This window comes from Meles meles, chromosome 20 (genome assembly GCF_922984935.1).
Source record: "Meles meles chromosome 20, mMelMel3.1 paternal haplotype, whole genome shotgun sequence".
In the NCBI taxonomy this organism is placed as follows: Eukaryota; Metazoa; Chordata; class Mammalia; order Carnivora; family Mustelidae; genus Meles; species Meles meles.
In genome coordinates this window covers 1363290-1386092 of record NC_060085.1, presented here as the reverse complement: position 1 = coordinate 1386092, position 22803 = coordinate 1363290, and the positions used below count along the sequence as shown (strand labels likewise).

The window sequence follows — 22803 nt, the reverse complement described above, 5'->3', positions numbered from 1 at the left end:
GGTGCTTGTTGTGAGCCTTGGTCCCAGGCCTTGGTCCCATGATGGCCTGAAGGAGCTTGCCAGGCTCCCGCTGGGAGTCTCTTGTCCTCCCAGCTTGGGGAGTGGGGAGCGTGGCTCTTGGCCTTCAAACCTCTCCTTTCCTGCGTCACGGTCAGAAAGAAACACTGCGAGCAGACCAGGTTCAAGTGAAAACAAGTATTTTATTACAGCGTCTAGAGGTGGAAACGCAGAATGCATTGGCGTTCTCTTAGAAGGGGTCAAGCCAGGCCAGCACCCCCAACTGAAACACAGTCTACCAGAAACACAAAAGCAAAGCCCCGTCGGAGTTACAAATCAAGGTCAAGAGACGTGGGAGACAAACCAGTGTGGCTGGACCGTGGGAATGAGGGCGGGCGGGGTGGGTACAGAGGGGCACGTGAGCCTTGGAGAAATCACAGTCCATAGCTGCAAGGCCTGGCGAGCTGCCCGGGAGGGCCACGTTCACGGTTAGGTTTTCCTGAGCAGAGCCACCTGCGACCCGCAGACTTCCCTGAAGTGGCCCGTGGTCAGTGGCGGCCCCGGGGCCTGCGCCCCTGCGTGCCGCCTGCCTTTCACCAGGGACCGTGTCTGCACACGAGCGTCTGTGCTGGGAGACTCAGTACGGCACGTCGGCAGGAGGCCCCCCGAGGTGACGTGCTGTGTGTCTGGACAGGGCTGCTCTGTTCTACCCCGGGGACACCTGTGTGACCTCTGCTGTCCACTCTGTATCTTTTCAGGGAGCCTTGTGTGCCTGATGGGGGCGTAGTGAACACTGCCCTGTCCTGGGGGGCGGGGGGTGGGGTTCACAGGGTGAGGCACAGCACCTTCATGCGCCGGGAGCACCAACCCAGAGGGCGGGAGCCAGGGCGGCCAGTTACGGAAGGACGGGCCAGTTTCCAGAACCCATCACGAGCACCATCTTCTGCCTCAACTATTGCTCTGGGCCACCCCCAGGGCAGGCAGGAAAGCAGAGCTCTGGCAGGCCCCTGCCTGGGGGAACCAGGGAACCCGCTGACAGCCAGGAAAGGGCCCTGCGGTGGCCCTCTGGCCTGCGTGCCTCAAGGCGTCCGCCTGCCCCTCGGGAGTGGGGGTCAGCAGGAAGCAGGGCCAGGCCGGCCCAGTGCGCCGACCCTCCCCAGGCAGGAGCTCAGGGCCCACCCGCGATGCACAGCCCACCTCTGGGAAGAGGCAAGTTCCCGGTGTTCCTTGGTGGGTGCAAGCACCCGAGAATAGGGCTCCTACCTCACCAGCTCAGCCCTTCCTAAAGCACCCATCTTGGAGTCCAGGGCCCCCCGCCAGGCCCCTGGCTGACCTTCGCCCTTTCGGGGGCCGGGGGACTTCTGGACGCACCCTTTTGAAGACTGCGCACAGACATGACGCTGGTCATACTGCTGCGCTGGAGGAGCTGGAGAACCCTGCTGGCGCCTTCTAGAAGCATCCAGACAGCTCTCCCGGCTCTGCCCTGGCCGCCCGCCCCCCAGCACCTTCACTCCCAGGCACCGTCAGAGCGGCTGCAGGCCGGGAGCAGCACGGACGGGCCAGAGGGCCTCGGGCAGGGCGCGGGGCGAGCACTGCGCCCCAGGAACCGCGGGCACGCAGTCGGGGGCGGAGGGCTGGACCGGCCCGTGCCATGTGTGCACTTGAATAAATAGAAAGGTTTTCCCTCGCTTTCTTCTTTAGTTTACTGTGCATTATACAATCTAAAAATATATGAAGTCAAGTCTATGAAATTTATAAATTTTCATCACATCTCTATAAAATACTGTCACTCCTCAGCGTGACTCTCTTCTGTACAGACAGCCCAGGCCCCCATGACTACCCAGCGCCCGTGCCGGGAGCTCGCTGCACGCTCCGGCGGACCGCGGGGGGAGCCCGAGCCGAGCCAAACCGAACCGAAGTTAAATGCACTTGCTGCACCGGGCCCACTGCCGCCGGGAGTCGGGTACCAGCCCTTCCTCAAGCACCACTCAGAACGGGGCCGCGCACGACCGGGGAGGCTCTGACCAGACCCGCCGGCCGTTCCTATGCCAAAGGCGCCGACGCCAGGCCCGAGCGGCCGCCAGTCTGCAGGAGCCGTTCACAGTGATGGGGTGGGGGCGGGCGCCCCCTCGGGGACGGGGCCTCTTCTGAGGAATGTCACGACAGAGCCAGCCACCCTCTCCTAGAGACGGCCGTGCCTTTGGTATAGGAAGAGCGGCGGGGTAAGTAGGGCAGGCGCCTCGCGGCCTGGGTTGGCGTTGGTCAACCTCCGGTCAGCACCAAGAGCGCGAGCGGGCCGAGGCCCGCGTGGAGATAGCACCGGGACGGCGGCCGGCGCGGCAGCAGGCAGGCCTCCGGGACGTCGGCAGGCGGGTCCTCTCACACATAGCACTTACACTTCTCAACGGGTCGCCTTACGACTTCGGTGGAGTAAAATAAGTCAGAGTTGTTTATACTTTTTAAAAAACGATAAATACTTTATCTAAAACTATCGACAGCATGAGCCGCGGCCGGGCCCCAGCGCCTCTGCGGGTCTGCACAGCGCGGATTCACAGTAGAGCCTCGTCCCCGTCTGCGGTGCGTCCTCGCCGTCCTGGGGCCGTCGGCCGGGCTGGCCTTGCATAGGTCTCGCGGTTGAGGTAGAAATCCTAGTTACCTGCGGAGACCCGCGCGGGAGGAAAGGCGGCACAGCGTCAGCATCCCCCGCAGGGGAGCCCGGACCTTCCCCCAGGCCAGGGAACCAAAGCCTCCTAGAGACGGACGGACGGACGGTCGGACGGAACATGGTCGCTGCAGGCCCCGCCTCTCCTGGCGGGGACCCCTGGTGCCACGCCCCTGGTCCACTCAGAGGCAGCAGGTCCCCATCCTCCCCTCTCCCCCCACCAGGAACCTGGGCACCAAGGCCCTCCCCGGCCACATGCCAGGCCCTGCTCGCAGTCCAGCCCACAGAGACCTCCCGTGACAGCCACGGGGCAGGGGAACAGAAGGTGGTGGTCCGCCGTGGGCCAGGCCTAGGAGCCTGATGCCCGCGAGCCTCCACACGCACACCTCGGAGCTCTTCAAAGCCAGTCCCGGCCGCACACCTTCTCTGATGGCATGAGACCCCCCACGCGCGCCAAAGCCGCTCTGCCTTCTGGGCTTTTCCAAGAGGACTGTGACACAGCCTGTCCCCAGACCACAGGTAAGGCTGTCCACCGACCTGTGCCCCGACCGGGAGGCCATCAGACTCCGGCGACCCCACGCCGTTGGCGCGCCAACACGCGGCAGACGGTGGAGCGCGGCCCCAGTGCTCTCTACCCGCCTGGCTCCCTCCTTGAGTCTTTGGCCCCAGGGACGCCCCCAGGGACACCAAGCAGCAGCTGGCACCAGGCAGCCATGCCAGGGCCTCGCTCTCTAACGCCCACACGCGGCCGGCCGAGGCACTGACCAAAATCCCCTGAAGGCCTCCTGCTGACCGTCCACCCACTTCCAAAGACGGGCCCTTCCTACACTGCCCTGCGCCGACCCCATGCAGGGCCAAGCACGGGCCGCGCCCCCGCGAGCGGCAGGAGCCGTGCATCACAAGGCTGTCCCTCCGTGGCCGGCCCCACGCGGCCCTGCGCCCGCTGGCTCCTGGGGCCTGCAGGCAAGGGCCTCAAGCTCGGGAGCCCGAGGCACGAGCCCCGAGTTCAGACAACCCTCCACGCGCATCCTTTTCTTAAAGCCCTAATGGCGCATTCAGGGAGACAGGCCGCGGGGGGCCCTGGAGCAGACCAACGGCAAAGCTGAACTCTGAGCTGCCCCGGGGGTCCCGGTCCCTCGCGCGCGCCACAGACATGAAGCCTGAGGGCAACGATCGCAGGCTCCATCCAGCTAGACGGGCCAGGCTACGGGCCTCCTCCATCTCCTCCCAGCCACCTCTGCCGGGCAGGGCCCCAGGCGGGCTTGCCATAAAGGGCTGGGCTGGGTGGCGGGAGCCGGCCATTCCCTGGAGCCCCACAGTGGATGCTCAGTCACCCGGGAGGCCAGAATGCACGGCCAGCCCTGTCCGGCCGCCCAGCTTCCCTCGCCTCCCTGCGCTCTGTCTTCCCTTGCACTCTGAGAACCAACCGTCTCCACCCGAGGCAGAACAGCCTGGGTCCCCGGGGCCCCTCCACTGTGCGGAAGGAAGGACAGACAGTTCAGGGTCTCGTACGGGCCCCCTGGTTGGGCTCTAGCCTTACCTTACAGAATACGAACGGCTAGCTAAGCAAGGTCTTTATCTCGGCTTAACCCCCGCAAGGCGCGCGGCATACGGAGGCGGCATGCCAAGGGAAACCCACACGGCAGACGGCCCCGTGGAGCTGGCCTGCGGGATCACGGGCGCGGCCTGGGCCAGGGCCAGCCCGGGCAGGGGCTGATGGTGCACCGTGAAGGAGGGGCGGGGGGCCTTGTGCGGGAGGGAGGCGAGCTTGATGGACAGAGAGGCGTTAGCAGGCTGCAGAGAGGCGGCAGAGGCGGCGGGTAAGAAAGCCTGGTTAGCCGGGAGGGACGCGAGGTTCTGCAGAAGCACGGGCTCAGAGTTAGCCGGGAGCAGCGCGGGGGCAGGAGGCAAGGCAGCGTTAGGGGGAGGGGGTGCGGGGAGGGCGGGCTGCCCCTGCGGGGGCGGGGGCGGGGCCTGAAAGGAAGACGCGGGGGCGCCAGCCACCGCCTGCAGCGCGGTTAAGCCCAGCGTGCCGCTGCGACACGCAGCCCCGCTGCCGAAACTGGCTCCAAACGGATGAGCGGAGGCGGAAGGCACCGCGTGGTTAAAGACACCTGCAAACAGGAGAGAAAAACTCAGCTTCAACAGGTGGGCAGTGTCCGGCCAAGCGCAGAGAGACACAACAACGGGGAAGCAGACAGCGGCCGCAGCTCCGTGGGCGTCGCAAGGGCAAGGGCAAAGCAGCAAGCAGCAGGACCCGCCTGCACCCAGCAAGGAGCCGGCCGGGCCCCCCCTCCACGGTGCCCCCACACAGCAGCTGCTGTGGCCCCTCGCTCTGGCCCAGCGACAGCCCCCAAAGCGGCTCAGAGCCCGCGGGCCATGTCGGGGGGGACGGGCGACCTCCACGGGGAGGAAACCAAGCCCTAGCTGAGGCGCCAGCTCTCCTGAAGATACAAGGACGCCGTCACCACCAGAGGGCCTGGCGCAGGCCGACTCACGCGCAACTGCGCTGCCCACACCACAGGCACATCTGCGTCTCATGAAAAGGAGCAAGGTGGCAGGTGCAAAGTGGCCCCCAGGGGACAGGTGGGCACAGCCTCTCGCCCCTTAGGGGGCCCTGCAAGGGAACCTGTAAAGCAGTTGTCATTAGCCCCACGGTCCAGGAGGGCGACGGCGTGCGGCCCGCAGGACCCGCGACTCAGACGGGGGAGGCGCGCGTCTGCCTACCTCCAACTGCGCCGCCTGCCACCCCAGAGGAGAAGCTGCCCATGGCGTGCGAGTTGGTCAGTCTGGTCGCGGCGGATGAGACGTGCACCAGGCCGGCGGCGGCCGGCACGGAGCTGAACAGGGACTGCAGCACGGACGAGCCCAGGTTGGCCTGCAGGGACATGGGACCCAGGGCGAACTGCGGGCCGGGGGCAAAGGTGCCCAGGAAGGGGCGGTGTGTCTGGGCGGAGGGAGCCGCGCTGACTGTCGAGGACGCCGCGGTGGCGAGGCCCGGGCCGCTGAGGAGGCCCCCGGGAGGCACAGCGGCGGCAGAAATGAAGAGGTTGTGGCCGTTCTTCAAGTCGGGCTCGCGGTCCCGGCCCTTGCCCGGCTTGCTGTGCGTCAGCGAGGCCTTGTCCGGGGGCCCGCACGCCGGCAGGCCCAGCTCGCCCGCCTCTCTGCCCTTGGGGCCACTCAGTCCGTCCAGCTGCCTCTTGTTCACAAAGGTGCCGGGCTCTGCGGCGGCGCCCTCCTTGCCCCGAGGGGTGGGAAAGCTCAGGGGGCCGCTCAGGCTGGCCGCCTCCGGGACCTTGTGGGAGAGAGAAGCACCATCGCTGAAGCTGTGTAAACTGAGGTCGGCGGTCAGGCCCCCGCTGAAGGCGAAGCCATTGGGAGCGTTGCTGCTAGGGCTCAGTCCCCCGGCCCCTGCCAGGGCACCGGGAAAGCCCTTCCTCGGGTGGGCAGCCAGCTTGGCATCGGCCAGGCTGGGCTCCTCTAGGGGCGGCCGGAAAGCGAACAGGGAGTTCTGGCTCAGGGCAGAGCTGGTCTGCAGCGGGCTGTCGGCACACTTGGCCAGGCCAAGGTCGGAGATGGGCGAGAAGGTGGATTTCCACTTGCTGCTGTTGGTGGGCTCGCTGGCAGTCGCCGGCTTCCTCCCGGTCAGGCCACCACCTGACGAGAACCAGAGCCGGTGAGGCCCAGGGCTCAGAGCCACCCCCTCCCGCCCGAGGGAAGTGTGTTACACTCCACACGTGCCTCTGCTGGGGGATCAGGCGGCTGAGCAGGGCGAGGGTGGCACGGGACGGGGAGTCAGAGACCGGAGCGTCTGCGGGCAGGCTGAGGGGCGTCAGCGTGCTCACAGAGTGTCAGACGCTGGCCCAGGTCGACCAGCAGGGGACGGGACTGCCTCCCGACAGTATCAAGGCCAGCCCTCATGGGGACATGGGTGGCATTCGACATCACCCAGAGACAATTCTAGAAGCCCAGCGTGGTTGGTCCTGAGGGTTGAGGCCACACCCTGGGTCCAGGTCACCTTGAGCCTGGGAGTTACAAGGAAGTACACGTAGCCACTCACCGCTTTCCAAGGTTTTCGGAGGAGACTTGCTCTCTAGGGAGATGGTTGCGATTTTCCTCTCAATTCTAGCAAGAAAAAAACAGATGATGGAGGTTTGAAATCCATTTGCACACTGACTGCCCAGCCACCTGCCCACAGACCTCTCTAGAGGGGACTGTGACTGCCAGGCAGAGCCTGAGCCCCTGGTGGGGAGCGGGATCCTGACTGCAGGAGAGGAACGAGGCTGACAGCTCGGGAACGGGGCCATCACATCCCAACACAGAGAGACGCCCAAAGTCCTGCTGGGGCCACTTCTGTGTCAAGCCCCTGAGGCTCACAATAGCTCCAGGCACCATGTCAACAACGGCATGTCACCCACATGACATGGAGCGCGTGGCACATGCCGGACCACAAAACAGCACACGGCCTGGGTGGCTCCGTGGGTTAAAGCCTCTTCCTTCGGCTCAGGTCATGATCCTGGGTCCTGGGATCAAGCCCCGCGTCGGGCTCTCTGCTCAGCGGGGAGCCTGCTTCCCTCTCTCTCTCTGCCTGCCTCTCTGCCTACTTGTGACTTCTCTGTCTGTCAAATAAATAAATAAAATCTTTAAAAAAAAGAAAGAAAGAAAAACACTCGAGTGTAAAACTTTTAAAGACGTAATTTACGTCTGTAGAAGAAGAACAAGATGAACGAGCCTAGACCAGCCACCGAAGGCACGGGCAATGAAAGACGGAGAGAAACGAGACCGGACCAAGACGCAACACTCCTGTCCGCCAGACACCTGCGAGAACGTGAGATGACCGGCCGGAGACCCGAGGACGTTCACGGAGCAGGCGTCAGATAAGGGACCGCGCGTCCGCACACGAGAGAATCCTACAGCCCGACAACACAGGACCGGAACGACGTCTCTGCACGGACACACACACGGCGGGAGCCACGAGCGGACGCTCCGCACCCCCGGTCAGAGCACGAGGACGCTCAGAGCGCCAGTGAGCCCGGCAACACCGGCTCCCCCCCGCTGACGGGGCCCGCGAGGACGGCGGCTGCCAAAGGTTCCTCAGAACATGAAACACAGTCGCCGTCTGGCCCAGCGGTTCCACACCTGGGAGACTGGAAATATTTTCTCTTTTTCTCAAGACTTCCTCGTTTATTTGAGAAGAGCGAGCGCAGGCGTGCGTGGTGTGTGAGCGGGGGAGGGGCAGAGAGAGGGGAGCGAGCCTCCTGCAGACCCACGCCGAGCACAGAGCCCGGCACGGGACCCTGAGACCCTGACCTGAGCCGAAATTGAGTCGGACACCACCGACTGAGCCAGCCAGGGGCGCCAACGGACAACGTCTTCAGATAAGAGGGCGGTACAGGGGCTCACGGCAGTGTTTCCCCATTAGCGAAACACCCGACACCCCAGGCGTCCACCAGCACGTAACGAGTGACTACCATGTGCGCGGTCCGTCCCCAGCGGGAACACGATCCAGCCTCAGGAAGGAAGGGACCCGACCCCTGCCACACGCGGAGGGACCTGAGGACACGGGGCTCAGCGAGAGCAGCCAGACCCAGAAGGACCCGTCCCACAGGTCCCCACTCCCAGGAGGGCCCCAGAGGAGTCTCGTCTGCACGGACAGAGAGGAGGGGATGGGAGCCGGGGCTGGGGAGTCAGTGTTAAGGGACACAGGCCTTTTTCTGGGGTCATGAGAATGTTCTAGAATTGATACTGATAAGGCTTGTGCAACTCTGCGACACACCCAAACCCACTGGGCTGCACTCTTCACACAGGCAACGGGCCACCCGAGTTCCACGGTAATGCTGTCCCACGTTAGGAGGGAGCACTGCTCTCGCTCAAACACCCCCACGTGCAGGGTCCGCTCTCCGGAGCCCCTGCCTGCCATGGCCGCCTGCGCGCCCGTCAGCGCCAACCAAGTGACACAGGCACCAAGCACGAGGCGCCAGGACCGAGGCGACACGGCAACTCCACGCCCGGCGGCTCCAGGCCCAGGCTGCTGGCCTGCCCTAGGTGTGGCGTCTCAGGCGGGAGAACCACCCAGGCCCTTCCCGACCGGCTTCTCGCCCTGTAAAGGTGCGCAATCTGGGGGGACCGCCTACTCGAGCACGGCCGCTCTACGGGGCTGCAGACGGCAGCGGACAGGCCACAGTCAGGGCCCTGGCGCCCACCGACGGTAGCCAGACACTACCCCGGGCGGGCGACCTCATCACGAGGGCCTTTCCTCCCAGAAGCCGTGCCCATGGACGCCCGGCGCCCACCCCGCCCGGCCCCACTCGCCTGGCGCTGCCCGGCTCGTCCTCGGAGCCCTGCTCCTCGTCGGAGGTCAGTGGGGAGTAGTGGGCCCCGTTGGTCTGGCTCAAGGGCTTCTCCTTCTTGAGAACGGGCGGCTGGTCGTTGTCCTGGTAAGGGACAGGGGAGCTCTTCAGGCTCTCGGGGGACGAGATGGCCGTGATTTCCAAAGGCTGGTTAATGTTGCTGACCTGAGGGACCGGCACAGACGCGGCACAAGCCTGTCAACGGGCTCCCTGGGCGCCGACACCCACGGGTTTCGCTCAGGTCCCCGCCGCCCCGACCCGCCCTGGACCTCAGGCTGCTGGGCTACGGCAGAGCTGGCCCGCTGCCCTCAGAGGAAGGTGGCCCATGGCCATCCTCCCGGCTGAGCTCCTGGGGCCCTGCCATCCTGGCCAGGCTGGGAACACGAGACTCCATACGAGACACCTGCGTGGGCCAGACGAGCCAGCCCGCCCTCCCCACCGCACCCCTGCCCCCCAGCTGGCCCCGGACTTACCATCGAGTTGAGGTTCAGCGGGGACCCTGAAGACTGTGTGAAGAGGCCGGCAACGGACGGCAGGGCCCGACGCTTGGGCGACACGCCGGAGCTCAGGCTGGGGGTCCCGGCCGCCGCCCGCTTCCTCCTGCCCCGCTTACGGCTGTCCGGCCCATGACCTTGGCCGCTGTCCCCGCGGGCACCCGTGGGCAGAGGGCTGGGTTTGCTAGGAGGCGACTGTTTGGTGCTGCCGCCAGCCGAGATGGTAAAGACGATCCTCCTCTTGGCCTCGCCCTCGGGGTCTGAGACGCCGGCCTCAGAGGGAAGGTCCCCTTTGTTGGCCTCGGGCAGCGGGCCCTGGGCAGCGCTGCTGAGCCGCGGGCTGGCGCACAGCGGATGGGCAGGGGAGGCCGCACCAGAGCCGCGGGACTGCGGGAGCAGGGGCGGGTGCTGCGGGGTGGAGCCACAGGACCCCATGCTGGCGAACAGGCTTCCTGAGCTCGAGACCTCGTCCAAGGCGCTGGGCTCGGCTCCGGGAGCGAGGGGGGCCGGGCTGCCTGCCAGGGCCCCGCTGACAGCCCCGGAGCCCGTGTAGAAGCCTGCCAGAAAGGACGGGCTCTGTCAGGGGCGGACGCCGCTGCCTCGGGAGCTGCCAGTCACGAAGCTCCGTGCCCAGGAACCCGCCCTCCGTGGGGTTCCGCCGCGCACAGGAGACGAGCACCCCTGAGCTGGGCATGGCTGGGCCAGCCCGGGGGCTCCTGAGCAGGCACTTCTGGATGCGTGAGGACCCCTGGTGCTGGAACCCGACAACTCCAAGTGGGCCTGGGCACCCCACCCTCACTGGAGGCTCCCTAAGCCACAAGAAGCCCTACTGAGGTCCCTGCCTCCCGCACAGACCCGGGCCTCCCCGCCCCAGAGGAAAGGCTGTGCTGGACACGAGAGGCGGCCCTGCCCTCCCTGCGTTAACACAGGCGGCAGCAAACTGGCCACGCCCTGGCCTGGTGTCACTGGCACGCCCACCCCCCAGGGCCGAGTGGCTGGGACAGAGCGCCCCCCCCCCCCCCACCGCAGAGGCACCATGTGCCACCCGGCCCTGTGTACAGTCTGCGGGGGCCTCTGCCAGGAACGATCAGGGGTCTCTGAAGGGGACTCAGAGCCCAGATGGAAGCAGGCTGCTGCCCCCGGACATCAGCAGCCAGGTGGGGCTCGCAGCCTGCCCTGGCTGACCTCCAGGAGGGAACAGCAGCATGCCTCAGGCCAGAGGCTCCTGACGTGAACCAAGGCCCAGCCTACAGCCCCTAACCCCCCGGGCTTAGGGGCTGACCCCGTGGCCAGGAGGAGATGGGCCTGCTCAGAGCCCAGCCTGCCAGATCTGGGGCCTCCCCTCCATCCAGCCTGTCCCAGCTCCTCCTCCTTCCAGCAGCAGCAGCAGAGGCTGGGGAGGGCTGGGCCCTGGGGGCAGGGCCGGAGGCAGGACCCAGGTGCAGGAGAAGCCGTCTGACCTGCAGGAGCTGGAGCGAGGCTTTTGCTCCCAGCGCCGTGGGCATTAGCGCCCATCTGCTTTTCAAGTGTAGACGAGGACTCTCGGGTCTGCGACACAGGGCTGGGGGTGCTTCTCTGCGGAGAAAAAAGTCCACACTGTCAGATGAGCCAGGGCTGGAGACTAAGGGCAGGGAGGGAGTCTCCGACATGAGCCACAGCATGTGCAAAGGGCCTGAGGCAGGGAGAACGGCAGGTGTGTGGGAGCCGGCGCACAGGAGGGGAAGCGACCTGTTGGGGTCTGAGCACTGCAGGCCGCGGTCAGAAGGTTCTGACAAGGGGAGGGGCAGATATCTGTTCCAAAGCGAATGTTGGGCTGGGAACGAAGGGAGCAGGGACGGCAGCTGCGATCCAAACCCTGATTCCACTCCTGTGTGGAACGGGATGGACACACGCACCCACACAACATCTGCGCGCGCACGTTCACATCACCGTGACTCGTAACAGCCACCGGTGGGAACAACACGTCTGCCCGCAGGAGAGCAGATAAACACGTCGTGGTCTGTGCACATGGGGGAGCGTCCCCAGCCACCAGCAGGAGCCAGGCGCCCCCCCATGCGGCCCCAGGGACGGACCCGAGCCCATGACGCAGAGGGTGGGAACCAGACACAGAAGGCCACGCGGGGTGCGAGTCCACAGATCGGGTGTGACACGGTCTGCGGACAGCTGTCGGCGGCACAACTCGGTGAACGAACTGCAGGCCACTAGAAGCTGCGCTTCAGCCGAGAGGTCGGAACGTGAATCACGTCCCCACTCACGCAGAGCCGAGCCGCGCCATGCAAGACGGAGCCCCCACGGGGGCCCGCGTGTGAGACAGGACGAGGGGAGTGGGGCTTCACGCTTCTACCGAATCCGGAGTTCGATCCCCTCTCCACCCAAACATACCACCCTCCTCAAAAGAATCGGGAGCCGAAAATGGGAAAATATTGCTGTAACCAACTCTGCATTCTGGGGCTCTGTCCCGGGTGCCGCGGTACGCTCCACACTCGTCAGCAGGCCAGTCAACAGAAAGTAGGTCTCGTAGGGAAAAAGCCAGCCAAGACCCCCTCTTCGCCTACACACCACACTGAGGAGCCCAAGGGCCGGGGCCAGTCACCCGGGGCCGACACCGCCCCTGCCCGGCGCGCACTCACCACCTTCTCGGCGCGGCTGGGCAGCACCACGCTGGCCAGGGGGATGCTGACGGGCAGTTTGCTCGGCTGCACGGTGCTGAGCGGGATGCTCACAGGCAGGCTGGTGATGGCCTCCCCGCTGCTGGCGTAGGCGCGCTCCTTCACACCCTGCACACACACCAGCAGCCCGGCCTCGCTCCTGCTGGCCAATCGCGCCAGGCCACCAGCGCCACCCAAAGACCACGGGGACGTCCCCAGCACAGGAGGAGGTCCCTTGTCCTGAGACACAGTTCCTCCTTCTAAAATCCCAGGGACCCTCCCCCCATTACTTCCCCACAGACTCTCTACTCTCCCTCCCATCTCTACGGGCAACGGCCCCCCACGGGGGCTCCGCTGCGGCACCCCCGCCTGGAGGGCCTCTCCTAACGGCCTGGCTCAGGACACCCACCATGCACCCTCCACGACATGGGTCCTGCTCTCACCTTCTCGCTGCCCCTCTCCCCTGTCATCTGTAAGGCCACGGGGGACGACGGTCGCGGGTCCTGAGGGCTCAGCTTGATACCGTTGGCAACGCCAGGGCTCTGGTACGGAAGGCCGTTCTCCTTGGCGTGCTCAGCCCTGGAACGAGACACGGCCCTGGTTCCTCCTCTGCGGGTGCCCGCAGCCTCAGGTCTGCATCTAGAGCCAGTGGCCCCGGCTCAGCGCACACCCCGGGGTCTCTCCCAGACCGCGAATGCTGGCTCACCAGAGCCCAAGGTGGCCCCGGGCACCAGAGCGGACTCACCGTGGGTGCAGCTCGCCGGCTGCGGCCTTGCCGCCGGCCGCGTGGTCCTGGCTCAGGTGCCGCCTGAGCACCAGCTTGGCCGGGGAGAGCCGGGTGTAGTCGGGCAAGGCCAGGCCCGCCATCTTCTCCAGCCGCGGCCGGCCACCATGGCTGGGGGTGCAGGGCACGACGTCCTGGTCCAGCGGGGAGGCCAGGTACTGGGGCGTGTTCTGCTTGGACGAGGGCCGGCTCAGCACACCACACACCTCGTAGCTGGCCACGTGGCCGTTCATGGAGAGCTCCGGGCTAGCGCTGCTCAAGTGGGGCAGCGAGAACTTGGGGCCATCCAGGTCAAGGTGTAGACGGCCGGGCTCAGCCTCCAGCTCCCGGCCCAGGGTGCCCTTCCCGCGCAGGTGCGCCGACAGGCCGTCGTCGGGCGGCCCACACGACTTCAGCTGCAGAAGCTCCTGCCGCCGCTGGCTCTTCTCCAGCTCCACGATGCTGATCTGCCAAGCAGGGAGAGGCTCAGGGCCTGAGGCCATGCTGGGCGCGCCACACCCGGCCCCTCAGCCAACGCGATGGACGCACCCCCGGAGCGCCTGCAAGGACGCAGACCGGCTTTGGGGGTGACGCGGAAGCCAAATGCCTGGCACGGGGCAGGAAGCTCTGGGACACCAGACAGAACAGCTGGTGTCCGGGGCGTTCCGCTGACGTGCGCTTGGGGGATGGGAACGGGGAGCGGTGACCCCGTCTGTGCTGAAGGAGCCTACGTATAAACCAGCAGCGAGAATCCCTGGCTCTGGACTTCCTTCCCGTCGCGCGGGGCACCGGGCATTTCTCTGGTTTCTGTGCTTTTGCTTCGCCCTCACGAACGTGCCGTTACCGCACAGAGATCAGCAGCCTGTCGGCCGCTCACGCACGAGCGCAGAACCGAGGCCTGGCTGGGCCAACGGGGTTGGCCTCCTCTGTGACGGGCTCCCCTGCGTCATGGCCCTTCAGAGGGCGGTTGGCCCGGACCCCGGGACCCCACACCACTCACAGACCCGCTTTGGGGAGCAGATCTTCAAGAAGCATCCTTAACCGGAGTCTTCTGTGCAGAACAATTCCTTGTGGCATCGTTTTGTAACAAAACAGCACTCGGAAGACCCCGAGGGCTGGTGACCAGGAGAGCTCCGCGTGAGCGGTGAAGCCAGGCTGGGGAGACGCCAGCCCAAGGGGGGCCACAGCCTTGCAAAAACGGAGCTTGCAGGTGCCACCGATGCCCAGGCCGCACGCCGTGCTATGGTCCTGCGGTCACCGGAAGGCGACACACCCAGCCGGCCAACTCCGGGAAACTGGGACAGGAGACAGACCCGTCCATTTCTCCTTCCCTCCTGCCCTGTTTCCCCCCGGACCTTGACAAACACGCTACCCTTCTCGGCAGAAGGGGCCAGCTACTGGGATTTCCTGTGCAAACACTGGTCTTCTCACGGCGGCTTCATGAATGACTCACTAAGGGGCACTGGGGAAATGCTGGGTTTCCAAGGAGCCTGAGACGCCTTGGAGCAAGCAGGGCCCCTCGGCTGCCTTTGAGGGCCAGACACAGGACCATCAGGCTGCTTCCCAATACCACGACAGACGGCCTGGCCCTGGAGCAGGACAGCCCGGCGGGGGCGGCCGGCGGCACCGCGCTGGGAGTGCAGGGGCCCCCGAGGCGCTCGTCCCCACCTGCAGCTCCAGACAGTGCCTCTGCTTCTCGGAGATCTGGGTCCTCAGGGCCTGCTTCTCCTTCAGCAGGTTCTCCAGGGACAGCGTGGACCAGTCCAGCTTCAGCTCCTCACACCGAGCCTTGAGCTGTGGGGATGAGGAGGTCACGGTGGTGAGCCCCGGCTGGGCAGACCCTTGCCGCGGAGCACGCGCCGCTATTGCGGGGGCACCTGTCGGCCCGGCAGAGGGCAGACTCTGGGCTCTGAAGGGAGACCTGGCCGATGCCTGGGTGGGTGTCTCTGAACATCTGTGTGTCCGGCAAGGGAAGCCGCTAAGAGAGGGCCGGGCTGGGAGGCAGCCCAGGGTAGAAACCGGGGTTCCCCGGGAAGCACACCCACGGGGAGCAAGGCGCGGGTGCCCACGGAATGGGACAGGAAGGCCCCATCAGAAGTGACGCTCCCGCACATCCAGCAAGCGTGTCCTGGTCTCCAGGGCACTGAGGTCCCAGGAAATGTGCCCCTGGCCCTAGGGCTCGTCAGAGACCAGCATGGGGCTGCAAGGGAGCCGGAAGGACCCGCCCCCGCCGCCCGCGCGCCCCGCCCCCACCAGCCGCAGGCTCTGCGTCCTCAGCTCCCCGTTGTCCTTCTGCAGCTGCTCCGTCTGCTCCCGCAGCTGCTGGTTGTGGGCCGAGATCTCCTTCTGCGCCTGGATCAGGTCGTTGTAGGTCAGCGCCTTCACTCCCAGCTGCGGACACACGACAGCAGAGGTGGGCTCTCAAGCCGCAGGGTGCAGCGGCAGGCTGAGGGCAGGGGACGGGGCTGGGGGCCGTCTGGGGGCACGAAGGGGCAGGCGGGGCTGGTGGCCGATGGCGGTCGCAGAGAGGACCTATGGTGACCCAGAGAAGGGACAAGGACGAGCCTAGGGCACGAACCCACAGCAGCAGCCCTCTGTCAGCAGACGCGGGAAGTCCGAACACCGGGAAGGAACCTCAGCACCCTGGCCGGCACCCCGCCCCCGCACCCGCATCCCTCCCCGGGGGCCCAGTGGCGGGCCCAGTGGCGGGCGTGGTCCCAGCACCCCACCTCGTCCAGCTTCTGCTGGAAGAGCTTCTTGATCTCCTCCTTCTGGGCCTGGCAATGGCCAAACAGCTGCTGCGCGGCGCCCAGCAACCGAGCGTTCTTCTCCTGGGGGACGCGGCAGGGTGACGGCAAGGCCCTGTCCCCGCCACGTCCCCTCCCACAAAGGGCCGCACGTGCCCCAGCCCAGAAGGCTGATGACCCTCAGCCGTTCTCACTGGTTACGTGAGACCCCCACGGCCTCTCTGGAGCCAGCAGGGACAGTGCACGGGCCCTTGAAGGGACCGCCGCTTCTCCTAAGGCTCCTTCTGGGGGCCAGCAGGTGGGGGGCACAGGGCAGGGCTCACCTTCTCCTGGTCCAGCAGCTGCTGCAGGCTGGCCTTATACTGGGCGGTCTTGGTGTAGGCCAAAAACTGCAAGTACTGAATCTTGAAGGACTCTGCGAGGGTCAAGGACGCAGCTCAGCACACACGAGCCCCCGAGGCCGGCAGGGAGGAGGAGGGCCGCCCCTCAGAAACCCGTCGTGGCGGCTGCCACCCCCAGTGGCGGCTGCGGTGTCTGTCTCACCGCCCGCCATCACGCCGGGGCCTTCGGTCCCCACCCGGGCGCCCCTCACAGCTCCTGCCAGTGCGCCCCATGTCTTCTGCCCTCCGACACCACATGGGTGCCCGTTTGCTTGGGGAAGCGCAGGTTATGGATGCTGAACGGAGAAAACCGGCAGCTCCCAAGAGGTGAAAAAGGGTTTCTTTCACCCGATTTTCAGAGATAAGCAGCTGCTTGATCTTTCCCAGCAGCCTGAGTCTGTGCGCACTCGGCTCAGCGACACTGGGCGCCAAGCTCACTCGACACGGCCCTCCCCACCCCACGCAGCAGACACGGGGTGGGGCCGGGTGGTTCTCCGGGGGCGTCCCACGTGCGAGGGAGATCACAGCTGCCCTGAGCCCGCGTGACTCTGGTCTGGGGCCCGGCAGCCCTCCCGCCCCGCCGCAGGCCCACGGGGTCCGTGGGCAGCTCACCTAGCAGCTTCTGCAGTGCGGGCGGGGTGGGAGCCAGCAGCAGCTGGTCGGGGGGGTGCCGCTGCACGCTGGGAGGTAGCTGGTAAAACGGGCTGTGAGGTGACTTGTACGCGTCTGTAGAAGACAGAGCGGCCACGAGTCAGCGGCAGGCCGGCGTGCCTGGGCACTGCCACAGCTCTGCTCCAGGGAACCGGCCAGCGTGCTCACACCGAGACTGAGCGGGGGACCAGACACCGCGTCGCAGCGCTTTGAGAAGTGGAGTCAAAGCTCCGCGGGATCCAAGACGCCCCCGTGAGTCGTGTCCCTGGTGCGGGGTCTGTCACCTGAGCCCGGGGCGGGAGGATGGGAAGGCCCCCCCCGGGGTGCGCTCTCAGGGGGCCGACCCCAGTGTAGACGGCCGTGAGGATCCGTGTGCCCCAGCAGGGTCTGGAAGGCAGGCACCCAGCCACACGGGACGTGATGCCCTCACGGCGGCCTCTGCCCCTCTCACTGCCTCAGCGGACAGGAGAGGGACCCTACTCCCTACTCGCCGCACCGAGGCAGAGAGACACAGGGGCGCTGGGACTGGCTGAAGGCACGCCCCGGGGTCCACCCACGGCCGGCTCACCCTGCGGCGAGGGCGCTGCCGTCTGCGGCGCGGCCTGGGCGTGCAGGAGGTCCAGTGCGTTTTGGCTCTTCTTGGGCTTACGCTCGGGGTTCGCAGTGCTCATCTTCTTGGGGCGCCCGCGCTTCCGGCCGGCCATCTTCCGCCCCTTCTTGTTCAGCTTCTTCTTCCGTGCTTTGGAGGGGGACGGCTTTTTGATGGTGGTCGCCCCAGCTTTCTCTTCCTCGGCCCCCGAGTCCTGGCGGATGGGAGCAAGGCCGTCAGGGGAGCACTGGCCGGCCCATCGGGCCACGTGAGCCCTCCCTCCGCAGGGCGCGGGGCACACACTCACCATCGGGGCGTCCGCAGGTGCGGCAGCCTTGCTCTCGGGCCCCTTGGTGGGAGTGGTCGTGGCGCTCTTGCTTTCCCGCTGCTGCCGCCGCCGGGCTGCCTCTTGCTCCTCCTGGAAAACAAGTGTGGCTGCGTCTGCGGCGGGGCCGGCTCGAGGCGGCCGCCAGCCCGAGCTCCGCCTGCCTCCGCACACGCAAGGACAGAGAGGGGCAGAGGAGCCCAACGGCCTGCAGGGCACGTGCCCCCCAGGGCTCCATCAGAAAGCAGGTGGCCTTCCAAGCGTGGACGGCGCAGGACCCTGGTGCTGGGGTGGGAGAAGCCTCCCGGCCGTGGCTTCCCTCCAGCTGGTGGCACGCTCCGCACGCCGCGGGGGTGTGTGCACGACAGCGTGGTCCTCCCCGGTGAGGACTCCGGGTCGCACCGCGTTACGAGGAAGGATGGTGACCACCTGCTCCAGGGGCCGAGAGCGCTGGTCAGCATGTTACGACCCGAGTGCCCTCAATACAGTAGGCAGAGCACGGGGCCCCCGGCAGCTGGAGTGGCTGTCTCTGGGGCTGGGGGCTCTCCTGCTTGGATACTTATCCGAGTCACCAAACAAAAAAACTCGTGCCCAGACAGCACCGACTCTGGAGACAGATGAACAGCAGCTGCGAGGGCACGGGAGGGACATGGGCGCAAGGATCCCAGCTCCCCTCGGACGGCAGCTCGGAACGTTCCGGCCCCTCTGTGGCTCGGGCCTCGGATTGGGACAGCGGGAGGGCTGCTCTCCGCCCTGTACTTGGGCATAGCCCACCATGCCGCCAAACCCCATCTCAGAGACTCATTCGACCCATTCCCCAGAAACGTGCCCAAGAGCTGCGGCCAGAGGCAGGTGTACGCGGTCCCCTGGTCCCCCGCACTGAGACCCGCCCCCACCCCGGACAGCCCCTCCCAGCCGGCACACCCCCCACCAGCAGCGCACACACAACATGAAGACTAGTAGAAAACACACACTTACCCTGAGTTTTGGATTTTTCAGACTAGAAAAATAGTTTTCAAGCTGCAAACACAAAAAGACAAGACAATATCTCATGAGAAGCCGGGCCCCAGCCCTGTGGGGGGGTGAGAGCAATAGGCCGGGCTCGCAGACACCGCACCCGGCAGAGCGCGGCGGGGCGGCTCCCAGGTGGGCAGCTAGCAGGGCACCCGCCGGGCTCAGGGCTCCCCCCGTGTGGGCCGTGCAGACCCCGCACAGCCGTCCCACGTGGGCCGGCAGCCACACGGCAGGCCTGGCAGGGCGCCGGTGGCCTCGGACTCCAAGACAGAGCCGCTGTACCACGGGTCCTCGTGGACAAGGTCTGCCCCCCACGAGGGCTGAGGACAAAGGCGAGACAGACCAGGGCCTCCAGCCTCCTGACCCACTTCCACCCGCACTGCGGGCCGGCTGGCCAGGCCCCCCACCCCAGCCCAGCGGGGCACTCACTATGGTGCGGTCGATGGTGTGCAGGTAGTAGGAGACCGGCTTCCCCGTCCAGGACACCGAGCCCTTCAGGGGCGAGAGCTCCACGACCCGCATGATGGTGCCGATGTCTGCGCACAAGGGGCTACGGTTAGGGCCCCTCCTGCGCCTGGGGTGAGCGGGCAGGCCCTCGGAACATCTCCCTCCAGTCCGGAGAGACCCCGTGAGGCAGGAAGGGGTAGAGCCTGTCCCAAGCGCCCGCCAGGGGGCAGCTGGCTGCCAGCACGCGGCTGAGCAAGGGAGGCGGCATGGCCACCCCAGGGGCTTGTCGCAGGAAAACAGCGACAAGCACGGGGCGGTGGCATCGGAGAGCACTTGCAGGATGACTCACAACGACGTGAAGCCAGGAGCTCCCACTAGCCTCCCAGGAGGCCCAAGCCCCCGAGGCCCGTGCAGCCCGACCCGAGGGCTTTCCGCCACCAGTCACTCCTGAGCAGGGACAGGGCAGCCACTGCCTGCTCAGGCCAGTCACAACAGGAACTCAAAGGGCTCGGCACACCTGTCCTTCTGAGTTCCACACAGAGCCACGCTCCCCGCTGGGGACACAGGGCCATGTCGGGAATGTTTGCGGCCATCAGGACTGGGGGGCTCGTGGCACTGAGGGGGTGTGGCCGGGGCTGCTGCTGACCCCCCATCCCCCCAGAGAACGACCGGCCCGATGTGAGGAGCACCAGGTACGGACCCCACAGCGACACAGATGCTTAAAGTCACATAGATTGACGACTCAGCAACGTGAGTTTCTTACCGCTCAAGTTTCTGCTGTTTATTCTAAAGTTCAGAGGCGCGAAGGGCTTCGAGGACACGATTCTGCCACCTGCAACACAAGACTGGTCACCACGGCTCGCGGGGTGGCCGCAGGGCGGCGGAGCGGGGCGCAGCCACAGCAGGCGCGGGGACAGCAGCGCCACCGAGTCCTGTCCGCGCTCCACACGTCAAAGCAAAGCCAGGAGGCGCCTTCCCCGTGGAAGTCTGTCCACGAGCGCACCGTGCGGACGACGGTGCTCTGGGCACAGCTCCCGGCCGGGACTCAGGCTGGCCACAGGCGGACACCAGCTGCGAGGACATGCGCCCCCTCCGCTGGCTCCGTACTTGAGCGGATGAGTTCAGTCATGGCCGAGGCAAACCCTGAACTCACACCACCGGGCCTCCCCGCAAGGTGGCAGGTGGCCCGCCCCGGCTCCGCATGCGAGTTCTAGGGAGAGAGAGATGCGCAGAGGAACCCACAGGTGCGCGCACGCTCTCAGAAGCCATGCTTCTGGGTGTGAGGAAGAAAGAGCCACGTGGAAAAGTCAAAGAAAACACTACTGTCACCCTGAGTTGGAAGAGTCCGTCTGAGCCCGTTTCCGTGTGCGCACAGTCCCGCGTGCCGCATGTCTGAGCCCGTTTCCGTGTGCGCACAGTCCCGCGTGCCCGCCGCGGCACGTCCCGCATGTCTGAGCCCGTTTCCGTGTGCGCACAGTCCCGCGTGCCCCTGCAGCACGTCCCGCATGCGGAGCAACCGGTCACCCAGCCCACGTCCTGAGAACCAACCCTGGCGGGAGCAGGCCACAACCAACTCAGCACTGCGCCCGGTGCAAGGTCGAGGCAGCCAGGGTCAGAGACTGCAGGGCCCTATCAAAGGTCTCAGCGGACGGAGGCTGAACAGAGCCCCGCGGGGTGCCTGGAACCCGGAGGGCCTCTGAAGAGCGTGGTGCCGAGTGGACCGCATCCCAGGCCCCCAGGGGCTCCCGCTAGGAACACAGCACCCTGCATGGCCCACACGACAAGGGAGCTGGGAGGGGCCCGAGGGCGCGTCGCTACAGGATCCCGGGTCAGGTGGCTAGGGACCGCAGGGCTCGGCGGGTGGTCTGAGCCCCATCAGGTCCCCCAAGCCCACCCACAGAACACCACAAGGGAGGAACCAGAGCAGCGACACCCCATGAGACAACGAGCCCGGACGTCCAGCAGGGGTCGTCAACAAATGCGGAGGAGCCCTGCTCCCACAAAAGCCCACTTGGCCCCTTGCCCAGGACGAAACCAGCAGACGGCAGGCCCTTGGGCGGGCAGCAGGACAGCGACAGGTGGAGGGGCCCTCCACTCTCTCCTGGGGGAGGCGCACGGCCCCTACAAAATGACGGGGAGCACCCCAGGCCTCGTGCACACACTCCCCGCACACAGACCCATGCGCACTGGCCATGTAGCTGTCAGGGCTGAGGGCAGCTGGCGGCCACCTGCGCAGGTGCGGGGCGGCCCTCCACTTCCTCGAAACGTCTCCTGATGGGACGTGGGGGACCCATCCCATCCCTCTCTCGTAGGAACAGGGATGCGGAGGGCGCTTGGCCCTCCTCAGAACTGGAGCCCGAAGCAGCGGGGATGGCGCAGGGAGGGCGGCACGCACAGGCCCTCCTGAGGTGGGAGCGCCAAGGCCACATGCAGGCCGTCTCGGAATCTGGAAAACCAGCAGTGGCTTCCGCAGCTGTGTTAGAAGCTACAGGGATTGGCCAAGGATGAGGACATGTCCTGAGGCTTCCCGTCCAGGCCCCGGGAAGGGTTCTGCTGACCACAGGCCCAGGCGGGCGACGCCCACACTGAGGCCACAGCCCGCAGCCCGCTCCTCCAACAGGGCACGCCACACTGGAGGCCGAGGAGGCCAGTCACGTTCATGCCAGGAGGGCCTTGAGAAGGACGGGCACCCGAGGACAGCAGCACCCCCTGCTACGACCCACAGCCTGGCCGCCCTAAACCGGGCACATGTAAGGAGGGGAGCCCATGGGCTCTGGGCTGTTGGCTAGGGGCCTCGGCCTGCAAGCAATGGGCTCCTCTTGATCCTGAAACACAGTGGGCCATGACCAAGGACTTTGGATTCAGTGTGTCCCCGAGCTCAGCCAGACAGAGGCCCCACACTGTTCCAAGACTGTCTCCGCACAGGGAGAAAATGAAAAAACAGTCAGAACCTTGACTCTCGGCTCAGTGAGGACACATGCCAGAGGCACAGCAGACAACGGGGTGACACGGCCCTCGTCCACGGGAGAGCGGCAGGAGGCCCCACTGTGGCCCGGCCCGTGTGCCCCGATCGGCGCCCAGGGTGGCCGACACCCGGAGGAAGCTGCTGGAGTTTCTCTTTCCTCCAGGAGCCCACCGGGCTGGCTCTGCTGTGCTGGGACACGGAGCCACGAGCGCTCCCCCGCACTGACACAGGCCTCAGCCAGCGCTCCCATGAAGCTAGCTCCCTCCCGCCTCCTCGGAAGCTCCTCGGCTGGATGGTCTTCTCTGCCTGACGCTCCAAGTACACAAGGGCTCCCGGCACAGCACAGGGAAACGCGGCACCGGAGGTGCGCTGCGAAGACAGAGCTGGAGGGAGCGTCTCACGCGGCCGCACACCCCGGCGCAGAGGGCATGTCGGTCCCCCGCCCTCAGGTGCACCCCGGGCCGTGGGAGGATCCAGGGAGCAGAGGTCTCCCCCGGAAGGAGTCCAGCCGGGAGGCTGCCCCCCAGCACGACGGCCTCTGGTCTCCACTTGCCAAGATTCAGAAAAGTTTTCCCTAGAAGGTTCGGGCCAGAGCAGAGGACCTCACCCCACACAGTTCCAAATCCGGAACCCTCCATGAGCACAAAGAAAACGCAACCCTGGGGCACCTGAGTGGCTCAGTGGTTCGGCATCTGCCTTCGGCTCAGGTCATGATCTCGGGGGCCTGGGATCGAGCCCCGCATCGGGCTCCCTGCTCGGCAGGAAGCCTGC

General features: G+C 66.3%; 1 protein-coding gene across 5 annotated transcripts in view; it reads right to left on the bottom strand.

Annotated features, from left to right (window-relative positions):
* Positions 1-736: 736 nt before the first annotated feature.
* Positions 737-22803, bottom strand: part of DOT1L (DOT1 like histone lysine methyltransferase) — a 61078-nt gene continuing 39011 nt past the window's right edge. The window contains exons 10-29 of one of the 5 annotated variants that reach the window (XM_045989988.1): positions 19831-19899; positions 19050-19156; positions 18585-18626; positions 17589-17699; positions 17261-17495; positions 16654-16767; positions 15985-16076; positions 15644-15745; positions 15168-15305; positions 14583-14708; positions 12897-13381; positions 12595-12730; positions 12134-12280; positions 10964-11078; positions 9483-10060; positions 8972-9093; positions 6720-6784; positions 5387-6316; positions 4200-4773; positions 737-2653 (exon numbers count right to left, since the gene is read on the bottom strand). In XM_045989988.1, the coding sequence (XP_045845944.1) occupies positions 4235-4773; positions 5387-6316; positions 6720-6784; positions 8972-9093; positions 9483-10060; positions 10964-11078; positions 12134-12280; positions 12595-12730; positions 12897-13381; positions 14583-14708; positions 15168-15305; positions 15644-15745; positions 15985-16076; positions 16654-16767; positions 17261-17495; positions 17589-17699; positions 18585-18626; positions 19050-19156; positions 19831-19899 (4253 nt within the window). In that variant the 3' untranslated portion in view covers positions 737-2653; positions 4200-4234. Of the gene's footprint in view, positions 2654-4199; positions 4774-4921; positions 5289-5386; positions 6317-6719; positions 6785-8971; positions 9175-9482; positions 10061-10963; positions 11079-12133; positions 12281-12594; positions 12731-12896; positions 13382-14582; positions 14709-15167; positions 15306-15643; positions 15746-15984; positions 16077-16653; positions 16768-17260; positions 17496-17588; positions 17700-18584; positions 18627-19049; positions 19157-19830; positions 19900-22803 lie in introns of those variants that run through there. The other 4 variants (XM_045989987.1, XM_045989991.1, XM_045989992.1 and 1 more) reach the window with 4 other exon arrangements.